The sequence below is a fragment of the Malaclemys terrapin genome, chromosome 7, assembly GCF_027887155.1.
Source record: "Malaclemys terrapin pileata isolate rMalTer1 chromosome 7, rMalTer1.hap1, whole genome shotgun sequence".
Classification (NCBI taxonomy): Eukaryota; Metazoa; Chordata; order Testudines; family Emydidae; genus Malaclemys; species Malaclemys terrapin.
In genome coordinates, this window is record NC_071511.1 from 9,197,628 (window position 1) to 9,222,669 (window position 25,042).

The 25,042-nt window shown below is 42.1% G+C and overlaps 1 protein-coding gene across 8 annotated transcripts in view; it reads left to right on the top strand.

The window, feature by feature from the left end:
• MITF (melanocyte inducing transcription factor) overlaps positions 1-25,042 on the top strand; it is a 165,704-nt gene that overhangs the window by 89,007 nt on the left and 51,655 nt on the right. For all 8 annotated transcript variants that reach the window (XM_054035274.1, XM_054035275.1, XM_054035280.1 and 5 more), the window contains exon 2: positions 3,115-3,361. In XM_054035274.1, the coding sequence (XP_053891249.1) occupies positions 3,115-3,361 (247 nt within the window). The remainder of the gene's footprint in view (positions 1-3,114; positions 3,362-25,042) is intronic.

Sequence of the window (25,042 nt, forward strand, 5' to 3'; positions counted from 1 at the left end):
GTGTAAATGAGAAGGGGTTGCTGGCAGGCCGTTCTTGGCAAAAGCCCTACAGCTTCGAAATTCACTTCCCCTTCTTGGGTTCAAAATAGCTCTGATTTGAACTTCAGGGTGCCTTGCAAGACTCATCTATCCCCCCTTCTCCCCACCCTAATGACAGTTGAAAATGGGGAAGAATGGAGGAGTAAATTGTTTTGAGGAGGGATTGGAGTGGGATATCTATTTGCTAAACTTGGTATGTACGTGTAATCTCTGCCAACAACACCTAGAGCGTATGGATGGGCACTCTCTTTAGCATGTCTATAAACCTAAATAAAATGTCCCTTGACTTGAATAGGAGTGGGATCGAGCCTTGTTTTTTGCAGCTGAAATGGTATTTCAGCTCTAACCTGTAGCTATTTTAGTAAGCAACCATTTAAATAGAACCTCTCTGCAGTTTGGAAATGTCTGAATGTCTTTTTAAAAGCTCTTCCAAACTTTAACAAAGTTAAAGAACACTGTGATGGGCTTAGGATGTGAGAATACTTCACTGTTAATTGAAAGGCTCTTTTTGTGAGTATCACAGTCAATGACTTGTCTTGAGCAGCTAATTAGTACGATTATTCCACAGCTGCATTAGTTTCACCACAAAGGTTTTCTCTTGTTTTATCAAAAGGATCAGTCTCTCTGGGAATGTTTCAACCTGACAGGCCTTAAATAGCAACACAGCCTCTTCTCCCCCTTCCCCGCCCCTTTTTAAGGAAAATTAGATTGTGCGCTGTGGAAAATCTGGGTTTAATGTTATTTAAACAAAATAACCCCTTTCCCTTTTTATTCCTACTGTGACCAATTTAATTTTAATGTACTGGTTCTAAACACTGCTTGCCAGATTTGCTGGAGATCTCCGCTCCCACTGAGCGCAATGGGAACTATTGGGTGTTGAGCACCTGAGGATCAGATTTCTCAATGGGAGATGTTGGGTGCTGAGCACATCTGAAAATCGGGCCCTTTACCTATGCAATGGTGTCGCTTGACTGGAATGGCTGCACTTTAACATGTTAATGTCGTTCTTGTCATTTGAAAGCATCATACATTTTAAATGTTAATGGGCATAATACCGTTTAATTTTTGTGTGATTAATGCTGTTGATTTAACATTTAATCTAATCAGAAAAAAATGTGTTTTGCAGCTGAGATTTCTGTTGGGAGATGTTGGGATCTGGTTCTTAATAAGAACTCAGACATAGCAGGTGTTAGTGCTCTTTGTTTCTGACTTCAATAGAAGTTACGGCTTTTGAAAATCCCAGTCCTACTGTATGGACTCGGCATATGCTGTGGGTTCGATCCTACACCGATCAGCTGCAAAGGTGAAGGTTCAAGCAACAAATTCATGTCTGTACTTGAGGGGAGGGGTGCATATCTAAAAGAGACTTCACTGTCTTGTGTGGATGCATTATTTCTGTAATATTATCTGTTCTTAACTGCTGAGTAGCTTTAACCATCTACAAAATGCACTTGCCTACCTTCCATAGAGGCGCTGCTCAGTGGTTTTAAATTATTTTGGGTGGTTCTTGGAAAGACACCATAGAAATAATGGTTATTTTTTATTAAGGTTCCACTTTTAAAGGGTTTTTAATGAATGATTAATTGGCTATTGTAGATTGCTATAGCATGCAAGAGGTCAATATAACCACTTTAAACACCTTCTACTGATGTACCTGTAATCATCTATATACCGCATACTACTATATATACTACTGTAAAACACACATGTTATTCATTTATTAACTCTTTGTAAACTACTCGTAAATAGAATCTCAATATAAAGTCTGACTGTAATAATTATAACAAATCTAAGTATACATGGCATTATACGGCATAGTAGTTGGAAAAAATCAGCTCAAATAAAAATATTTTACAATAGTGTGTGTGTGTGTGTGTGTGTGTGTGTTTTAAAAAAGTGGCATATGTGAAATGGATCAAAATGGGAATGAACCAGAAACTTTCTTAACCTCCCAAAGTTGTCCTTGGTCAGGTATCTGTTTGATTATAGCAGTCCCTGGTAGGTGGGATATAAAGTGAACAGGTTGAATAATAATATTAACCGGCACTGAGTCTTCCTTTTACACTTCAGATTGTCACGTGTTCAGGAAAAAACAAATATCATGTCCTCTTCAAATATCTTGTCTTCAACCTTTCCAGTTTCTTTTATTCTCTTTCTCTCTGTCTGCTTTTCCTGTGTCGTGTAATATGTAAAATATGGGATTTGTATTGATCATTGTGTTGTGAACAAAGAACGGGCCAGATCATTCCATCTGTGGAAAAACCGCATTGCAGAAAGCCTCTCGCAGCTATTCCCATATACCCTTCATACCCTTCACTTCCCCTCCTAGCATGGATCCATTACAAGCTATTGCTATTGGTTGCCCTACCTGCACCCACATCCCACTCCTCACTTCAGGCCTGCTAGTGCCATCAAAGTGAGTTGATACTGTCACAGGTGGTGGTCGCCCCTGAAGAGAGCGCTACTAGCAAACTCGAATGTGGTGCAAGGAGCCACTGCCCCAACCCACCCTTGAACACCAAGTTAGTATGGAGGGGTTTCCATGTGCTCTTGGGGAGGCAGGAACATGCGGTGGAACTTTAGCGCCAGGCCTCAGTAGTGCTGGGAATCCTCCCCTATCCCCACGCCTACATAAAGGGTTGTGTAAAGTCCTCTTAACCTTAAGAAGATGCTAAATACATTCATTTGATTTTTAATTAATAAAAGCATTGCCACTATAAATAGGAGTATGAAAGAATTATAGTCATGCTACAACAGGGCTCAACGGGATGCTGTATTTCTATTAGATGTTAATGAGCATTAGACTTCTAAAACTTAAAAATTTCCTCTTTGCTGCTAGAGATCAACATTGAAAATAATGGCTAGACGTAATCAGGTTAATGTAGCTTAATTTGGCTTCTAAGGACCTAAAGTAGATCAGCTCCAAATTCCAATTTACCCTGGGCAGCGTATCATTACTCATTCTCGTATGTGTGAGAGCCACTTTGTTTCACACTTAACGTAACTCTGCAATCGCAGGAAATAATTATTCTAACCGGGGAAACTGAGATGTCTGTGGCTTTGGTCTTCCCACAGCAGTTCCGAGCATCCTGGAGCTTCCAAGCCTCCCCTAAGCTCCTCCAGTATGACATCACGGATTTTGTTACGACAGCAGCTCATGCGTGAGCAGATGCAGGAACAAGAGCGTCGAGAGCAGCAACAGAAGCAGCAAGCAGCCCAGTTCATGCAGCAGAGAGTACCACTCAGTCAGACACCAGCCATCAACGTCAGCGTCCCCTCTAACCTGCCCCCTCCTACCCAGGTGCCAATGGAAGTCCTCAAGGTAAGTGAGTGTGACTTTTGTTCAGTTCACTGGCTCTCATGCTTGTCTAAACATAGTCTAGGTAATAGTGACATGGTTACTGATGTTCATGGCAACTAAACTTCACAAATAAGATGCAGGGTCTGGTTTCATTTTTAGCTTTAACTCAGTGTCCCAGTACCAGAGAAGAATGAGAAATTTTTAACTTGATCTCAGATGCAAGCGTTAGTTTGTTTGAAAATGTCTGTCTTTCACATATTTAAAGATTCCCTCTTAAAATAATTAATATTTCAAACCAGCCTTCCATTTAAAACAAATTAATTTCTGATCAATAATGGTTTTAAATACTGAATCAAAACCCATTACGAAAGATCTTCTCAAAAAGACTTAATCTGGAATACGGGTGCGTTTCCAGCCTTTTGCAACTAGCCATTGTAATCCTTTTTGCTCAAATGTTTTGACTGCTATTAGTAGCTTTGAGTTCCTTGTTAGACTAGTAACTGTAGGAGCTTGTTAGTATCTTGCTGCCGGAGACTATGTAGCTTGCTAATTACTGAGAAAAACTGTAACAAGAACAGACTTAGTTTCACACATGTTGGGTAAGTTGAGATAGAGTAGTGTAGCGTGAAATGCCTTGTTAAAGGAACATATAAAATGATAGAAAAGATAAATGAAATAATTCGACATCAAAGTAAAGCACTGTAAGTATGCAAATACTGAATTTTATCTACCGCATGTAACTCCTTCTTTGTTTACTTGATATTGCAATATGAAGGTTAGTAACTCTTTCTAGCCAGTAAGCAAATTGTAAACCAGTAAATCCAATTGAAGTTGGTTTCAATAGAGTATTTTCAGAGTATGGTGTAGTGTTGGCATTTTTGTGTGTCAACTCCATTTTAAGCTTTGTTTTAAGAATAGTGTGGTAGATTTAAAATAAATATATCTTAAAGCAAACTGTGTACACTTGGGTATCCCACAAGTTTTGTATAGGTATTTTTATTTATCGTTAATACATTATCACTTATAGTGGTATTAGTGTTGTCATGTTAAATAAAAAGAATGGTAAAAATGCCATTATTGGAGTTCTGCAAAAAAGTAAATAGGATCAGATTTGAGTACAGCATTAATATGTTTTGGCCGTGAGAAGGAAGGACATTAAAGAATGTATCTGAATTTTGATTCAGGCTCTAATTTTCTGACTCTTCCCCCTAATTCAGAAGCTATTAAAATGAACAAAGAATGTTTGACTGGAAAATAAATTATTTGTGATGAAGAAATGTACCGAATTTCTTGCGTAAATGCTATCGTGTAGTTTGAATGCACACCTAGCTGATAGGTGTAGACTGTAATGTGAAATATTCTCCTATTCAGAATACACTTGAATTAACAAGGAAATGATGATGCATTCAGAGTCTCAGTGAAAGAGCTTTATTTCCGAATCTCCCACTGGGTATGTGTAATGTTTTATGCCATCTTTGGCATTTAATTATAGCAACATATTTGGCTTATTTCTGCTAAATTTGATCACTACTGGAAATATTTAATGCCCTGTTTGTTATGTGACTGCCAGGATCACAGCAGTAGTATTAGTAAGATGCTATAGATTCATTATTTTGTAGCCGCCTTCTTACATGAGAGAAGGGGCAGTCTCTTATTTTTTGATGGCGCCTGAAGTAATAGCAGAGGCTCCAATAGAAAGAAGCTGGCAGGAGGTACCTGATGGTCAGTTAGTAAATAACATAACATTTTAAGGGGGCAGGTTCTGCTTGGCCCACACACACACGTGCAATTGCGAGAGGCATGAGGATTGCTAGGCGTGATGCCTAGGGATCAGGAAGAAGTGAGATCCTTGTGCTCAGAAAAGCCACCTCACTACTTCCCTAGGGAAGACCGGGCCCCAGAATTGGTGGGAGAAGGGGGCTCCATTGTTCAGCTTCCATCCTCTTCATTAGCCCAAGTGGGAGTAAGGCCCACCCTATAAAGGGGAATAGTAGTAAGTGTGCCCTCATTGTGCACAAGGAGTATTTTGCCTCCCACTGCTTCCTGTTTTTCCACGTGGTGCAGGGCATTCTGTAGTATCCCTTTCTCTGGGCTGTGCCTTGAAAGTACAGTCTACCCCCAATGGCAATGGAGGAGGAAAACTATCTACCAGAGACACTGATCGCAGGAATCTTATGTGCCGCTCCATGGTGACTGACTGATTTACATCTTGGGGTACGTCTATACTTACTTCCTGGTCCGGATGTAAGCGATCGATCTTCTGGGATCGATTTATCGCGTCTTGTCTAGACGCGATAAATCGATCCCGGATTGATCCTGGAAGTGCTTGCCGTCGACACCGGTACTCCAGCTCAGCGAGAGGAGTACGCGGCATCGACGGGGGAGCCTGCCTGCCGCGTCTGGACCCGCGGTAAGTTCGGACTAAGGTACTTCGAATTCAGCTACGTTATTAACGTAGCTGAATTTGCGTACCTTAGTCCGAAGTGGGGGGTTAGTATGGACCAGGCCTTAGAGTAAAATAAATATCTGTGCTAGCACCATCTGCATCAGCAAGTGCAACCATTATGCAAACCCATGTACTCTGAGCACCATAGTTAGTGAAATGACTGACACTCTGTGGAAGGGGAGAATCCATATAACTTTTTTTATTTTTTATTTATTTATGGAAGTTGCTAGAATCTGATCATTTTTTCTGTTATTTTTAATGTGGATGAGGTTCTATACAAAAATCATAATGCACAAAAATTCCAGGCATGACATTGATTCCACAGAAGTCTATGACAGAATTCCCAAGGATATCCATGTGACACGAATTTCACCACAGAGGTACACGTATGTTTTAAAGAAGCAGTCAGATTTAAATGTGGAATTGATACCAGGATATCGTTAGATAAGAGAAACTGACAGCCAGCTGTATATTGAGGAACTCTTTATTTGCTACATATCGGTTCATCAGAGTTGATTATTTTATATGTCATCTGTTTTGAGCTGTGGACCAGCTTCCATAAAGACTGGACATAAGCTTTAATTATGAGTAGGTCATTCTGATAGGTAAGTTTATTATCCTGAGAGTCTGGGTTTAATGACTGAACAAAATGCTAGACTAAACTAGGACTTCTGTGCTTTCATAACGTTAATGTGCCAAGTGACTTTTTAAAAGCAGAGCTGCTGAAGGGTATAGTGTCAACAAATGGGATTTTGGATAGAAACTTACTTTTCAAAAATCTGATTTTTGGAAAAGAAATTGGGTATCACAAAATACATAAAAACATGAAAATGGACTTAGGAACACATGTTAAATAAATTATTGACCTTTCTGTTTTACAGTGAAGTGTTTTTGTCCAACTCATTTAACTCCTGTGCCGCATTCACCCAGTGTAAAAGGACAGTGATATTTCCAAGTCTGACACGCAGTGCTTTGAGATGGATGATTTTTAAAAAAAGCTGTGTGCTAATAAAACAATAATTAATACAAACCATATACTGTCTGTTATGAAGGTTCTTAATACAGCAAAAGAAGAGTAACTCATGTTAGCCCACTTCATATAACTGTTGCACTCTCAAAATTGCATAATAAAATGTAATATGTTCTTTATGGCTACATGAATGAATATGATTTAATGTGCCTAACTATGGGCTCCTAATTGCAGGTTTGATCTCTGAAGTGGGGTAACTTTGTGTAGTAAGAAAATTTTCTATTGCTTGGTGAAGGGTAATTAACTGATATTCTCTGGGAGAAGGTCTAATGCAGCTGCAGCAGTATGTGTTAGGATCCTGTGTTATAACAGGATTTGTTGTGGCATTCCATGATGCTCCTGCAAAGCTGAAACTGGCTGTACAGAATAGATGCAGGCTGCTTTAAATTTTCATGAGGAATGCATCCGATTAACCACATCCTGCTCTCTATTTCCCATTGGCCTGAATTAACACTGAGAGCTAAGACTGCAGAGACGTCACAGAGTGACTTGAGACTGATGCAAAATGATTTAGACGTACTGTGCATCAAAAATAGGGCAAAATAATTTAAAATGTGTTAATTAAATATCTTGTTTACTGGAGGATTTTCAAGGCCCTGAATTCCATGCTACGTTAATGTCAGATCTGAATCCATTTTTAAAGTGTGAAACACAAACTATTTTTATCTATATGGAGGAATTTAGCATTTTTGTAAGTAAGTCTAATTTAAAATGGTTCAATGTATTTTGGCTAAGTGATATGGACTTTTTTATTTAACGCAGTAGCTTCTTTCATCCCAGTGTTCTTTAGTTTTGTATACTTTTTGAAATTTTTTTTGGCGGGATGGGAGGGTTGTTTAATGTTTTGTCCAACCTGAATGTTTGGTCCTTGAATTGTTCTCCAGAGGACAAAGTTCTGAACTGGGGAACATGTGAGTTTAAGGCTTTCATTTGTATGGAGTTTATTATTATTAATTGGTACTGGCACAGTTCTGTCCTGAGGCCTTTTCACTGAAGAAATTGCATCAGTTGTACTTCACACGGGTTCTCTTGAAAGTGTTTTTCTCTATTTATGTTCTATATGTAGTGAGAATGTGAAGACTCCTGGGTACCTTACAAATCAGTTACAGTAGTAAATCTTTAAATTGTATTGGATACTAAATACTAACCTGGGTAAAGTGTCACCTTTTTACTATTGCCTTGTCTTGAAGACTACCATGCAGTCTTCTATAAAGCAAATCAAATTATATCTCAACTCTTTGTGTATCTTTGATTCCAGTCAATTTGGATTTAGGCCTTTACATGGTATAGAAACCACTCTGGTTTTGTTGGTGGCTGATCTCCTCCTAGTCGTGAATGACTTTGAGCATTGGTTTGAGTGTTGGCCTGCTAAACCCAAGGTAGTGAGTTCAATCCTTGAGGGGGCCATTTAGGGATCTGGGGCAAAAATCTGTCTGGGGATTGGTCCTGCTTTGAGCAGGGGGTTGGACTAGATGACCTCCTGAGGTCCCTTCCAACCCTGATATTCTATGATCTTAAATGGCTTGTGACCTGAGTGGCTGTCTCTTTTCCCAGTGACATCACAGAGATTGATTGAGTTACTCAAGCTAATGTGGCGAGCTGGCCCCTACCCTGGGCGTTCTCAACTAGGAATCACTGGCTTCAGACCTTGCTTCCTTCCTTAGCTCACAGGCATCTGAATCCGGGTCTTTGAGGCCTCCTCCTGGTTCTTGTGGGATTTTGTTTGGCTGGCGAGTGTTATTGGGATGATAGAGAGCAGTAGGATGGAGGCCAAGCAAATGGCTGCAAGGGTGTGTGAAATGAATATTGTGTACTTATGGCCTGAGATGGGTAAGTAATGACAATGTGAGGCAAGTGAATATAATTGTATAACATTTGTGAACAGTATTTATTTATCTATCAGGTGAAGCATATGGGGGACTTACTTACTTTAATTTCGGACACATGGACACATTATCCTAGTTTTTATTTGTAATTCACACATTGCATGTCCAGCAGAATATGGTTTGAACAAGGACACTAGATGCCAAAGCAGAGCACAGACTTCCTGGCAGATAAAGTACTGAGGATATCATCTCATCTTCCTCCTACTCTCACTTAAACTAATTTTACCCTGATGTAACTCCAGTTAAATTCCATTGCTTTACGTGAGTTGGATCCTTTATATTTCGACCTTTAACTCTCCTTTGCTATGAGTCCTCTAAAACAAACAAACAAAAAAACAACAACCAAACTTGACAGTGGTTAGGCTGCTGGTGTGCTCAAACCACTGCCTGTTGTGTTGACCAATATTGTTCCCTATTTGTCCAGTTGTATCCATCTCTTGTCTCTTGCTTATACTTCGATTATAAGCCCTTCAGGACTGTCTTTCTGTTCTGTGTTTGTACAGCATCTAGCAGAATGGGATTCTGGTCCATGACTTAAGCTCTTAGGCACTATGGTAACACAAACTTAATATCTGGCAGAAATACTCTGGACCAAATTCAGGCCTAGTATCAGAGAGTACAATTCCCAATTCAGTCAGTGAGAGCTGCTACTGCTTATGTTGGGGCCAAATTTTGTTTTTGTGTTGACCTCACCGTCCAACTCCCAGGTAGTCTTAATGCATCAATTCTAGTCACGTTACCCAGATACTGATCAAAACCAGCCCCTAAAGTGAATCCAGTGGGTCTCCTGTGTCAGGTGACACAGTATGGTGGCTGTTCCCTGAATTACTCACTTAGACAACTGCGAATGCTACTGCTATGGCTGGCACCAGCTGCTACCCCTTTCCAATGCAAGATTTCTGTCCAGTTTCATCTGTAGCATAGTAGTAAATCTGTGGTCTTCCTACTGCATGTTTGTCCCAATATTTATGCTCACTGTCGGGGAGTTCAGAAGGAAGCTTCCCCACTGTACCGCTGCATATATGTCTCCTGGGCATCATTAGATTCAGACTCCACATCCCAAGAAACTGGGTCCCAGGCAGTTTCGAGGGTTAATGGACTTTGCTACTTGAAGTCCTTCTGCCAAGAGTTCCAATGTTTGTTATTGATTTGTTTATACTAGGGTGACCAGATCACCACACTAAAATATCAGGACACATTGGGGTGCCATCAGCCCCACCCACAGTCCACCCCTGCTCCTCCCAGGCTCCGCCCCCACTCTGCCCCAGGTCCCGCCCCCTCTCCGCTCGGGGGCCCCCCCACCTCACCCTTCCTCATCCCCCGGCCAGCCGCTGGCTTGCTGCGTCCCTCCTCAGTCCCCTACCCACCGCTCACCTCCTCACCTTCTTGCTCACCCACTCGCCTCTTCACCCCCCTGCCCGCCACTCACCCTACGGTGCCGACTTCCCCTCTGCCGGGTGGGTGCTCGCCCACCCCCTGCCTCTTCCCTCCCCTGCACCGCCCTCATCCCGCCCCCATTCCACCCCTTTCCCCCAAGTCCCTGCCCCTGCCCTACCTCTTCTCCCTGCAGCATGTAAATGTGAAAGGAAACTCCTTCATGCAAGCTATTGGAGTGTGTGTACCTCACATCCACCTTGTATGATGCCCTTTCCCTTTTTAGAAAGGGACCTAAATCAACACTTCCAGATTCCAAACACATCGGAATTTGTGCTCTTCAGAGCCCAGAGCCAAAATTTGTGGCTTGGGGCTCCTTCCCCCGGCCCCTTTGTTGCCGGCCTTGGAAGCATTCACTGTTGGTCTCCGCTGATGCTGCAATAGATTAATCTGTTGCCTATCCAAGTAGAACACATGTTGTGTCCTAGTACGAACAGTTGAACAGAAAATCTCAAATAACTGTGAAGGCTCACCGAATCCCCAGCTGCTCAGTTAATCTCATTCCTGATGCACTGCCTACAATAAATTTAGGGTTATCATACATCCGTTTTTTCCCGGACATGTCCGGCCTTTTGGTAATCAAACCCCCGTCCGGGGGGGAATTTCCAAAAAGCCGAACCTTAGAGCGGGCGCTGGGTACTTCCCCTCTGGGGGCGCAGGATCCAGAGGTATGGGGGCTGCCCGAAGCCGGTAGCGCTCGGGAAGCTCGGCGCTTACAGAGCCCAGGCGTTCAGGGAGCACAGTAGCTGCCGGAGCCTGGGAGGGGAAGTGCCCGGCTGGGGGCACAGGGTCTGGAGGCATGGGGGCTGCCCGAAGCCTGAGCGCTACCGGCTTCACGGTTTGCCGGGCAGCCTCCAGACCTTGCGCCCCCGGCTGGGCGCTTCCCCTCCTGGGCTCCAGCTGTGCTGGGGAAGCGCTGGCCGGGGGCGCAGGGTCTGGAGGCTGCCCGGCAAACCGTGAAGCCGGTAGCGCTCGGGCAGCCCTTTTCGTGTGGCTGGGAGGGAGGAGGGGGAGTTAGGGGAAGGGGTGGGAAAGGGGCGGGACCAGGGCCCCGTGGAGTGTCCTTTTTTTTTTATTTTTTAAATATGGTAACCCCAATAAATTATTATGTATCTTATAGATTTATTTTCTCTGTTGTAGTTACTTTGAAAGTAATGATCGAATCCCAGTGCACACAGTCAAATAGTTGTCCTTCCTTCTCATCTCTCATCTACCCCTAGTGTCTGCACGCTGATGCATTGTGTTGCATTTAAAAAAAAAATTGGATCAGACACCATGTCTGTCTTTGCCATTTGTAAAATGCCAGAACGCCTTTTGGGTGGTACAAATTAACTGTTATATGCAGCTGTCCAGAAATAGCCTGGTTCTCTTACTGCTCCTGCAATAATATGCCCTACTACCAAGAAATACTGTGTGCTCTTAATATAGTCTCTCTACTTACAGTAGAACTTTGTGTCTCCAGTTAGAAACAGAGAATTGAAACTCTACATGATCTGTTTCCTTATGGGAGATGTATTTTGCAGCCCGGAAGATCAGGAACAGTGAAATTTAGCACCTACCACAGTACTGGTGCATTTGATTTGTGTTTCATGACTTTCTTTTCTTATTGCAGGTTGATTTAAAAGATGTATGATAGCAAGTTGATTTTGTATGTTTGAGCTCTAGTTTTTAGTAGAAGGTTAGTTAAGCAATTGGGGCAGTAAACATAATGGACAATCTTGACTTGAAAGTGATTTTTTGGGGGTGAGGGTGGGGGGGAGGAGGGTCAGACCAGTTAGTACTGAGATGCAAATATAACTGTTATACTGAGAGACCAGTTTCTCTCCATATTCTTAATGAATTCTAGGAAGCTTCATTGTAGTAGCTTTTGGGGGATGGCGGGAGGTAGTCTTCCTGAAGGTTTCTGAGATAAATATAAACATCTGTGCATAAAGAATCTGCTGCAGGCTTAACTCTACGTTTTTATTTAAATAAAAGTATCTGTCTGACTAGCTGTGACCTGATATACTTGGGTTCTTGTGTCTTGGGCAGGGCCGGCTCCAGGCACCAGCCGTGCAAGCTTGTGCTTGGGGCGGCAGATTCTACGGGGCGGCATTGCGCCCAATCCTAAGGCGGCATGGCCACTTATTTATTTATTTATTTATTTATTTTATTGGTTTGCCGATCCAGCCGCCCTGGAGGGAGTGGGCTGCGCACTCCATCTGCTCCTGCCGGTGCCAGGCCTGCAGCAAGCCCGGCAGGGCAACCCGGGTCCTTCCTTCCCCGCTGACCGGGGCGGCGCGGAGCCCTCCCGGCAGGCAGTGTGGTGGGAAGGGCCGTGTGGCGAGCGCCCTGCTGAAGCCCTTCTCCCCTTCTCTCTCCCCCCCCCCCCTTCCCCACTGCTATCCGGGACACGTCGGCAGTACAGGGAGTTCACCCTGGCTCCGGCCGTGCTGCAGGTGTTTTTTGCTTGGTCTTGGGTCAGAGGTCATTCAAGACTTAGAATCAGAACCTGAGGATAATCTGTAGCTTTGCTTTGGAGACCTCTTGTACTCGGAGTCCTTCGTCAAATGGCAAAGAGAAAATATAGAAATTCGGTATGGCAAAGTGGTCACTAGTGATCAAAAATACATACTACAGTTCTTGAACTTAAAGGTAAAATAATACACACAAGTTGCTGATTGCTCAAGCCCTACCAGTTTGTATAATACACTTGACCTTGATCATCTTTCACTACTTCCATAGATGCTAATAGTACGTGATAGCTGAGCCGCCTGCAATAAAGACTCTTTGATTAGCTGCAGTTTTAAGAAAAAGCTGATGCTTACCCAAGGCTGAATCTCCCCATTCCAGAGTTTCAGTAGGCGTTACTTGGCAGGAAAACCCCACTTTTGGGGGGTACTAAAGGAAGGAGAAAGGGGGGGAAATCGTTGGCAGGCTGTTTGGTGGCTGTTTGCTGCTGCTGAAGGGGTTAGTGTGTTAGAATAAACCTGGGGAGAAATGGTTTAGTGGGCAGAGAGCGGATGAGGTGATTTTAAAGGTGATCTGATGCTAAATGTTAACATGCCCATGCGAGGATTAGCTGGATCTTTGCCGTACAGCCTTGCAGTTCCAAATTTACCTGTGATCCCGGAATAACATCCAGCAGTGTGAACCGTTGAGCGTTCTCACTGGAGTCCGAAGCATTAGACCTTGTGGAAGGGGTGTTGCAGTTTGTCTCTGTAGCTGTGGATCTTAGAAGCATTGCAGAGCTTCCATGGCCCACCAGCGAAAGACGTTAACTGTGGCTGCAACAAGCCCTTCCTCCAGTCAGCATTAATGCATAAACAGCCCACTGCACTGCCCTGGCTGAGCGGAGAATGGATGCATCATGGCTGATACACTGATTGCTTGCTTCAAACATGCACTTCCAGAAGAATCCGATCACAGCAGAACGCATGGATGAGGTCGCGGGAGCAACAGGAGAAGGAGCGCTAAGTAGAGTGGTGTTATGTGAGCAGGAAGGACCAGAGGAGGGACGAGAATGTGAGCAGAATAAGGGTGCTGGAACCTTCAAAGTAATAGAAAGTGCCTATGGAACAAGGAGAAGAGCAGCAGGGAGGCTGTCACTGAAATGCATCGAAGCAGAGCAAAACTACAAGAAAGGGTTTTAAAGTTTAAACAGCGGGGGAAAAAATACAATGCCATCCAATGAAAACAAACGTAGGCTTGAGACGTGCATCCTGCAAGTGTGTCTTTGCAAAGTAATCTAACTTGCTAGAACCTACGTACACCTCAACGTCCCCTTGAATTGTACATTCTCGGGCTTAGTCCATTGATAAACTCCAGTTAAGCGTTGCTCATTGCTTTAGAAAGGCCTTATTAGATAGTTGGGTTAAACGTTCCGTGGGCTGGCACCACTTCATTTGTATTCGTGCTCAATAAAATGAGAGCGATTTCAACAGTGCCGCGTGTCTACAAATAGTTTCAAGCCACAGCTCGGCAAAGTAGAGCATTTTGGGAGCAGAGCTCAATGCCAGAGTTTCAACTGAAAAAAGGAAAGATTAAAATTGTAGGCTGGGCTGGCAGTGACTGGTGCATATAAATCCAGTCGGCTTGAGCCACAATTATCTGTGTGCGTGCAGTTTTTTAATATTGTATTCTATATAAAAATAGACTAACCAGCTGAATTTTACATGCTTCTGTGTTTTAAGACTAAAGGCACTGAGCTGGTGATCGTTTAGTATTTTCTATGCAGTGATACCGAACAGTGTGTTCATGGCTCTGCCGTAGATCACCTCCTTGTGTCCTAGGGCAAAATCCTGCCTTGTTTTATGCTAGTGAAGTGAGAGAAATGGAGTACAAGGAGCCTTTCCTCTCTGCTTCTGCCACCCATGCAGTAGCCAAGGAAATATTAAGCTGGAATCATGCTTAAGCACTAGTATAGAGAAGCAGCTAACCAGCCTGAAGTGATGGCTGGACATGCGGGTGGGCCTGCCGGTTCCTTGCTCCTTCACGGAGCAGTGATCAGACACTCAACACAGCCCTTTCCCCTAGCCATCTAACTGTATATTCATTATTTGCCCACGGCTGGCAGCATGGTGTAATCACCCCCCCAGCACCAGCACTATTCCTCTCTGGTGTGGGGGAGACCCACCAGAGCAAGATTTTGCCCGAGGTCTGCTGCTTATGATGAATGATGTCTCTTACATTACGACTTGGTTTTTAAACCTTCTGTATTTAAATAAATCAACTTTCAAATTTTGGTGCTTAAAATAGGCACCTAAATATAGATTTGGGTTCCTAACTTTCAGAAGCGCTGAGCATTGACAAATGCAGTCAGTCAGTGGATGTGGCTGCTCAGAAAAATCCGGCCCCAAATTAGAAGCTACTTGGTAAAATTAGGTCCCAAACTCTTCACTACCAGCCCTTTCCTTTTCTTGTTCTTGTTGACAAACAGCAGAACCTTGACTCCTCGCAAGTGAAGATGAAATGTACATCTCTGGTGTGCTCAGTTGTGCACTATGCCAGGTTTTGGAACCAAACTCTGCCCTTGGATCTGCTCGTGAGACTCTTGCTTATTTCAGAGTTCAATCTGGAGACTAGGGCTGGTCATCAGTTAACTGCTGCTAAAGAAGGAGCCAAAGAGCCCAAAAAAATAGACCTCAGAATGTCGGTGGCGTAGTTCACTTTTTAATTCCTTGGCAATGAGGCAGTAGCTTTTAAAAGGGCCACCAGATGGTGGTAACTTTACCGTAAAATAGACTTTAAAATGTAAAATTTAGGCCTTACTTAAGTACCGTTAGGACTTATGCAGCCCCCCCCAAATGTGATTCTTTGCTTCAGTTACATAGCTGATTTGGAAGCATTAATTTCTTAAACCTGAACCTGTAGAGTGAATGAATTGAAACTGACAAGCTGAAGACATTCCTGCCATTCAAGAGAGGCTTAGGGAATTTCTTACTGGCTAAATTTCAAATATGTAGCTTTTTGCCCAGCACTGCATGGCAATTTCAACCTGCCTGACCGTGACAAGATTAGTTCTTCCCCCCTCCCCCCACCCTTTCTAGCAGTAGTATAAAAAAATTAGATTAAGAAGTACCAGGCAGAGATGCAAAAGCCTAAAAGTAAAAACAAAAAAACCCCAAAAAACAGCCTTACCTTGAATAATTCTGTCTGTCATTTGATTGGTGCCTTAATTAGCCCCATGTCCTTTAACCTCTTGGGAAATAAGTAAGGGATAAATTTGGGGATAAAGACAAAGACGCACAGAGATTTACCACACACCACTAGGTAATTCATCAAGGAATGTTGTTAATTAGCCCTGCCTCTTTCATTTCTGGCTCATTTATTAAAACTGGTTGATTTAAAATAATGCCTGCTGGTTCATTATCAACGAGTTTCAAGTCCATAACTTGGCTCTTAAACAAAAACAATATTGTGTGGTGTCTGTAACGGGGCCTGGTGTTTTGATTGTGCTTTTTCCATTTCTGAAGAACAATTTCCAGTTTTGTCATTATTTTCTTTTTGACGATCATCTGGCTCTTTTTTAATTTCTGATTTCTTGTGTCTCCCACTAAAGAGGATAAGGGACGGAGGAGAGAAAAAACAAAAATGTTTGACTTAGTTGGAAGGTACCTGTCAGGTTTTATTAATTAAGCATGGTTTGATGGAATTTAATTGACTAATTTAGCATAGTAATAGGCAGATTGAGGTAATGGTTAGTCTCTTTTCTTTAACCCTTTTATTATTTGGAAATTGGGTAGCAGCTACATGTGCGACTTGCAATTTTACTCTCTCACTCTGTAAATGACGTGGTATATGTTGGAGCATAAGTTTTTCGTTGGTGAATGCCCACTTCGTTGGATGCATGCATCCGACGAAGTGGGCATTCACCCACGAAAGCTTATGCTCCAATAGATCTGTTAGTCTTAAAGGTGCCACAGGATTCTCTGTTGCTTTTTACAGATCCAGACTAACACGGCTACCCCTCTGATACATGGCATATGTTGTTGTTTTTCAAGTGATTGCTCATATTGATTCCAATTAGGTGTGTGCATGCCGCGTGCACAGTGGTCGGAAAGTTTTTCCACCAGCAGCACCTGTTTGGTCAACTGTGGAGCACCCTGGAGTGGCACCTTCATGGCGCTCAATATATGATCCTGCCTACCCAGCGCCTCCTCAGTTCCTTCTTACCACCAGTGACGGTCGTTGCAACTGTGGCGTCTTGCTTTTGCAAGCTCCCCATGTTTCCCTAGCTTCTATTTGGACTGTTTTATATTTTGTAGTTGGTTAGTTCTTAGTTATTGTAGTTACTTAGTTAGCTGTTGGGCTGGGCGGTTTACCCTTCATCCCGACTGCATTCTCCTTGCGGGACTTACATGCCTCCTAGCCCTTCTTCCTAAGGTTGTGTCACACTTCCACACTAGTTAGGACATTTTCCTGCCTGTTTTTTATCCTAAGCCTCATGCCAGTAGCCGTGAGCAGAGGCTGCACTTCCTGGATGTTCGGCGAGCACTAGCTTTTTACATCGAGCGTACTAAGCCGTTCAGGAAGTCAAACCAGTTGTTCAAAGCAGTGGCAGACCAGATGAAAGGACTCCCGGTCTCATCTCAAAGAATATCTTCCTGGATCACATCCTGCATCCGCACATGCTATGAGCTGGCTGAAATACCAGCCCCAGCTCTTATGGCACACTCCACGAGGGCTCAGGCCTCAGCAGCGTTCCTGGCCCAGGTCCCGATACAAGAAATCTGTGGGGCAGCAACTTGGTCCTTGGTACGTACGTTCACCTCTCATTACACCATCATCCGGCATGCCAGAGATGATGCAGCTCTCAGCAGAGCGGTGCTCCAATCTGCGATTCCATAACTCCGACCCTACTGCCTAGGTAAGGCTTGGGAGTCCCCTAATTGGGATCGATATGAGCAATCACTCAAAAAAGAATAAATGGTTACTCACCTTCTCGTCACTGTTCTTCAAGATGTGTTGCTCATATCCATTCTAAACCCGCCCGCCCTTCCCTCTGTCGGAGTAACCGGCAAGAAGGAACTGAGGAGGCGCTGGGTAGGCAGGGTCGTATATTGAGCGCCATGAAGGTTCCACTCCAGGGGGCTCCACAGCCGACCCCACGGGTGCTGCTACGGAAAAACTTTCCGACGACTGTGCTCGCAGTGTGCACATCTAATTGGAATGGATATGAGCAACACAGTTACAAGAAGATGACTAACCATTTTTTACTGAATAATTTGATTCACTTAATGGAAATTATGCCCATGCAATCAAGAAGGAATACTCACTCTATTTCATGTTCTGATAATACTCTGCATTCACATAGCACTCTTCATCTGAAGATCTCATAGTTCTTCTTGGAGCTGGGCAAGTTTCCCCATCTCTTCTTACAGATGAATAAACTGAAACTCAGCTGTTAAATAATTGGGTCAAGGTCAGGGGCAGAGTTAGGATTAGAACCCAGGTGTTCTCATTCCCACTCCTTCCCTCTCCCACCTTTTTGGGGGGTCTGTGTAGTGGAGCATCAGGCCCCAAGTAGCTATCTGTAATTGTACTGACATAGATTCCAGTGAGTGTAATTACTGCTCCATTTTGGGATTGCTAGAGATATGTTAGAATCACTCCTTTCAGAGGTATATAACACTTTGAAAAATTCTCCCTTTTGGGATGGCTCTTTCTTTGACTGGTCACAGCCCAGTTAGGGGCTCTACAGCATTGCTTGTGGCTCTGTTGCTTGTGATATCTGCATTGTAGATCATGGCTAACTCCTTGCTCAATTGCTGAGGGACAATCTACACTCATTCCTATATTTTCTTTCTACAACCAACTCTGTATAACTTTCCATGAGTGATGTACCCAAGTATTTGGATTCTAACGTCTAAAGTGTATTTTAAGATTTATTATTCTAAATGTGGGTTATTGCAGATTATGTATTATATGACTTTTAAACAAACCTTTGTACTTTTGGATAATCTAACGACTACACCCAGATGTACAGACATTCTTTCCTTAACCTGTGTATTATATAATTTTAACATTAGTTTTTAATAGCATGTGAATTTTAATGAATTTTAAGTGGGGCTGGACAGCAGTCATTCTTGGATGAGTGACCTTCAAGGAATCCCCATCACTTGAAGAATTGGTGCTGTCTGGTTCACTTGTTTAGCCTCTACCTCTCTGAAACAGTCCTGGACTTCAGTGTTGAGGAAGACACACAAGCAGCAGGTTAATCTTTCAGATGAGATGTAAAAACTGAAGTTGTGTGATGAATGTAACAGTTTGTGATTATTCGGAATTTGGCCAGGAAGAGATTTGTCTTGGGTGATTAAAGTACTTTGTCTACATAAATTTCCCATGCTGTTTTAGTTGATATTTTGTATTTCTAGGCTTGTCATAGTGTTGTGTAATATTACTCTATACGGTTACTCTGTGCTTCACTCCAGGCATAGCTACTTTTCAATAATACATCATCATAATTGGGTGTGAAGTGCTCCCTGTGTATAAGATTGTGTACCATTTTGTTAAGCTTTGGAATCCTTTAGTCTGAAAGGCAAATTTATAGATTGGTTTTTTTTTTGTTTTTTTTTTTTTTTTGTTTTGTTTTTTTTAAGGCCAGATGAGACCATCGTGTTCATCTAGTCTGGCTTCCTGCAGACCACAGACCATAGAATGTCACTAAGTGATTCCAGCAATCACACCCGTAATTTCTGACTGAGCTAGACCATGTCTTTTAGAAAGACATTAATATTGACTTGAAGACTTCAGGTAACGAAGAATTCACCACTTCTTGAGCCATCTTATTCCAGTGGTTAAATTACCCTCACAGTTAAAAACTTGCACCTTATTTTTAGTCTGTTTGTCATAACTTTAGCGTCCAGACGTTGGATCTTGTTATCTGGTTGTCTGCTAGATTAAAGAGTCCTCTTTATCAAAAATCTTCTTCCTAAGTAGGTATTATAGATCACATCACCTCTTAACCTGTCCAGTTTGTCAACATCCTTTTTGAAGTGTGCATAGCAGAACTGGAGGTAGTATTCCAGTAATGGTCTGTCTAATGCTGCATACATTAGTAATAGCACCTCTTTACTTCTACTTGGTATTTCCCTGCTGAAATCTCAAAGGAACACATTTATTCTTAATCACTGCATCACATTGGGAGCTCATGTCCGGTTGGTTATCCACCATGACCCTTCAAATTCTTTTACATCATTACTTTCAAAATAGTTGGCCACAACTATTATCTACATTCTTGGTTCCTACATGACCTTGGATTTTATTTGTATTAGAATGCATGTTGTACAAGTGACGTCTGATAGTCAGTAGAGTAGACCTATTCTTTATATTTACCACTTTACCAATTTGTGTCATTTGTAAATTCTTCCAGATCATTACTAAAGATATTAACTAGCATTTGGCCAAGAATTGATCGATTTGGGACCTTACTAGAAATGCCCCCCTTGGATGATGATTCCCTATTTGCTGTTTCTTTAAAACACGATTAATAGCTTATAATCTATTTAATATGTGCCACATGGATTTTTATTTTTTATATCACTCAACATTTTTAATCGGATTGTTGTGGAGTACTCAGTCAAATGTCTTATAGAAATCTAAATATATTGTTGTCAACTCAGCTGCCTTTGCCAGCCAAACTTGTAATATCAAAATAATATCAATTTTGATTTCACCTATTTTCCTTAAAACCAGGTTGGTTTGCATTATTTATACTAATATCCCTTAATTCATTATTAATTGCATCCCATGCCAGCTTTTACATGAATTTGCCCAAGATTGATGTCAAGTTAACTGGACTGTAGTTACCCAGGTCATCCCATTTACCTTATTAAATATTGACACACAATTATCTTTTTCCAGTTCTCTGGGACTTCCAGTACTGCAAGAATTGTTTAATATCAGCATCAATGGCTGTGAGTTGCTAAACCAATTTTTCTTAAAATCTTGGGTGCAAGTTATTTGGACCTGCAGATTTAAAAACTTCCAAATAAAGCATTTAAAAACAGGCTGATGTAATCCAACACTTCTGTTAAATCATGCAACATCTTCTTGTTGCATGTGGGATGAATACATCAGAACACATATTGATGCAAATATAGCATTGTGTTTGCCTAAGATATCACCAGATGGCACTAGAGTTTCCAAAAGTTCTAATATATCTGCTTAATCAAGCCTTCATTTGTTGGTGCAAAGGGTATTGGGGGGCTCTTCCTTTCTCCTTAACACACAAAAATTAGAATAGTGTACCATAAGTGTCGAACGGCAATTTAGAAACTGCAGTATAAGTGTATCTCAATCAACTAAGGTCCCAAAGACACTCATGCTACTTTTTGCATGCTTGATACTCCGTGAAATCAGCGATTACTTTTATAAACACAAATTACATTAAGGAAGCTGCGAAAGGCAGTTATACAGAAACACACACAACATGCAAAGGTTCCGGAAGTTGGTTTGGTGTGTGTGTGTGTGTGTGGTTTCCTCACCCTCCCACATTTTTGAGTGGGAGGCATGCGAAAGAAATGGCAGTGACTTTGAGTCTAGAGTCGGGGTATCTGCAGATAGAGGGAAGCCAGAAGGGACCGGTGCATGGAAGCATGGAGAAGCAGTAGCGGGTCATCACTCCTGGAGGAGCCATCTTGCTTGTCTATGGCTCTGCTGTGTGGTGTAGTTCCGACTTGGACGTGGTGGCTGAGTGAACGAATAGTTACTACAGCTGGGTAGTGGTTTCCAAGGTTCTCTACTAGGGAAGAGTCGGACTAAACAAGTTCTGCAGTCCTTCCTGCACATAGTGGTCTGTCCACTGTGGTGTGCCACTGACCAAGCTGTAGCTCAACCAGAAGTGATAGGATTGATTTCAGGAATCCCTGGGTGAAATTCTCTGGCCTGTGTTATCCAAGAGGTCGGACTAGATTATCATAATGGCCCCTTCTGCCCTTAAAATCTATGATGTGGCACATGAGAATAAAGAGGTTAAAGGGTCCCTAAAATTCCTCAGGGCTAATGCCATATAATAGTGTTATGGCTCACTGGATTCGTGATCTGGCAAACCTGTCTTACAGAGAACGACTGAAGAAGTGAATCTACTTAGTTTTTATCCAATAGAAGGTTAAGAGGTGATGGATCTTGCTGTTGAAGTACCTATATGGGGAGAAGATGTATGGTAATAGAGGGCTCTTTAGTCTAGCAGACAAAGGCATAACAAGAGGCAATGCTGGAAGCTGAAGCTATGACAAATTGAGACTAATAATAAGGTGTAGATTTTTACTGTGGGTGTAGTTAACCTCGGGAATAAGTTGCCTGAGGGGTGGAGAATTCTTCATCACTTGAAGTCTCCAAATCAATATTGAATGTTGTGACGCATAGCCAGAAATGGTTACGCATCCTGCAGGATGAATGACTCAGATTCAACCCTGAAAGACATATGGAGAGATAATGTTTGTGTTTTTGTGTATTTACATATTTATGGGTAGTGGTCAACAATGTAATCAACAGTCCCTGTCTATGCTGTATTCTGTTAATTCAGAGATCAAAAGAACATCCTAGCATTGAAATGAACTGTAAACATAGGATATCCGTGTATTCGTCTCTTTGAAATGTATAGCCCATCATCTGCGAATGGTGAAAATAGGCAATTGCCTTATGTTAATTTGTGTCGGTAAGTAGCGGTGATGGATCTACTTCAGAGTCGCCTTGATTGTAAGCCAAGGGACTCCAACCTGTCAAAGAAGGGTTGAAATTGTATAAAAGATCCTTGGGTCCTGATCCTGCCATCTCAGATCTGCTTAAGCTTCATCAGGGGAAGTTTGTCTCGCCAGATTGAGATCCCAGTTAAGCTGGTACATCCTGAATGTGATATTGGACATTGGACTATAACCTATGGACTAAATTCCAAAAGAACTCTTTGCAACTAAAAAAGCTCGCCATCTCTGCTATGAATCTTAACCTCAAGAATTGAATTCATGTCTGTCTGTATATTGATCTTTTAACCATACTCTCTCTCTCTATATCTCTCTCTCTCTCTCTCTTCTTTTTAAATAAATTGTAGTTTAGTTAATTGGCTAACTGTAAGCATGCATTTGGGTAAAATCTGGAATATTCATTAACCTGGGAGGTAATGTGTCCGATCCTTTGGGATTGGTAGAACCTTTTCTTTTATATGATGAATATAAAATAATAATCTTCATCATTCTTGATTTGGGTTTCTAGGTGAAGGCCTGAGGCTGGGTTACTTTAAGGGAACTGAGTTGTTCGCTTCTGGGCAACCAGTGAGGTAGTAAAGAAGCTGTTGTGTGCTGGCTTGGTAAATCTAAGTATTGAAAATATCCTCTAGCTTTGGGGATTGTCTGCCCCATTCTTTGCAGTTCACCCTAATTGAGTGATCTCAGCTGCCCCTCCGCCCCCCGGGACTCTGGTCACAGATGTCATTCTAAAAGATGTGCTCTAGCTCAATCAGAAGTCATGGGCAAGATGCCAAAACCACTTGGTGAAATTCTGTGGTCTTTTCAGGAGTTCAGACTAAACGAGCATGATGCTACCTTTTGGCTTTAAAATCTATGAATTTGCCTTTCAGCCGAAAGGATCCCAAAGCACTTGATAAACTGTTACACGACCTTGTATGCTGGGATCGTTTCACCCCCAGCTGAAATATATCTGTACTTGGGGTGAAACGCTGAATGCTGCTGAACAGCTGCTGCAATACTACAACACCTATGACCGGCATAGAAATCTAGAACGTTAAACAGAAACACCGGGGGGAATTAAGGTAAACTCCATTAGATTGTTACTTCAAGAATCCTTGCGCAGAATGACTTTCGGTAAAGAGTGATAGCACTAAGCCCAAAGCACTGTTGAAATAACACAAGGAAAGGTTTAGCTGCTTTGCAATACTATATCCACCAGACTGATGTGTTGTGGGAGGAAAGGTTAAGTTGTTGCCAACCCATGGTTAGCTACATTATTTTTATATAAATCCTAATAAAGACGTTAGTTTATCAGGTGCATCTTTACTCTCACTTTTCTCCTTATGCTCTGTCAATATGAAATACAATCTTCTGGAAGAAAGGGTGGAGCTGCCTTAAGAGAAAACGTTGTTGTTGTTATTCCAGTCTTATGTGGGTTTAGGATCTTACATGACCTTAAAGTCATTTACTGCTGTCAGGAAACTCACCGCTTGAAGCTTTGGCTTCTGACAGCAGAGTTTTTGTTACTGACTTGTTTGGAATCTGTGCCATGTCTTTAAAATGACTACACTGACATCAGCGGAAGTGGGTTGTGTGTTTTTTAAACAAACCAGCGTTTCAAAGAGATGCTTTTCTCCCTTGGGGCAATGTACCCAATACATATGGCTAATCTTTCCCCTTTGAATGGAGAGGGTGAAATGGCTTGTCTGCTGATGCTTCCAGGCACCTTGATGATTCTATGACTCCCTAAAGGATTAAAATGCTTAAACTAAAGCAGACTTTAGTAGATCCTTGTCATACCCATGTTGCCTCTTCTTGTGGTGGCAGTGGTTTTGTTTTTTACTTGACTTTTGGACTAGGCAATTTTTAAAGGATGTTCTATGAACTTCTTGCAAAGGCGAATGTATCTGGTTCTATATACTAAATCCTGTGACCCAAATCCTGCAAAGAGATTGATGCAGCATTACCCTGACACTGTTGGCACTCTGCACAACAATAAGAACCCCCCCATCCATGCATCAAGGTCTTATTTTGTAGTTACACATGCAAAAATATGTCTAGGTATTCTGGTGTGAGGGGTGATAAGTTCTGATATCAGTGCATTACATTATAGATAGTACCTTCCCTTTATCTGCTTTTTAGTCCATTCCGAGCAGCAACTATCTACCTATATTTGTGCAGTACGTAGTGCAATGGGATCCTGATTGAAGTCTTTTGATTCCACTATAACGTAAACATCATTATTGGTTGCTAATTATATTACAACAGAACAAAGAATGAACCACTAGGGCTGATCCACCATAAATAGGTTTTTGGGGGAATGATTCATCCTTTTCTCTACAGATAAGCAACCATCCTAGTCTTCTGGGTACCTTAATTAGTTCCTCAACTTGCCAGGGAAGTGAATAATTAAGTTTCTCTGTTGGCGTAATTAGGTTTATCTATTGGGATACTGAGTAATATCACTAAAGGGGCTAACAGCAGTTCATATTTGTAAGACCGGGAGAAGCACGTGAGAGATCCACTGAACATTATTGAAAACTGATTCTCTTAATTGTGGAACATACAGAAGAAGCCTTCCCCTTTCTAAACGGCTCCCCGTTCTGCATGATTCAGTCTGTCTACCCCAGCTGTGTTCTGCTGTTTCTAGAACATCTTTTCTTAACAAAGTCTGGATCATGTAATGCTCTATATTCTGTATGTTAGCGGCTGCTCTTCTTGTTGTCTGACTATTAATAAAAC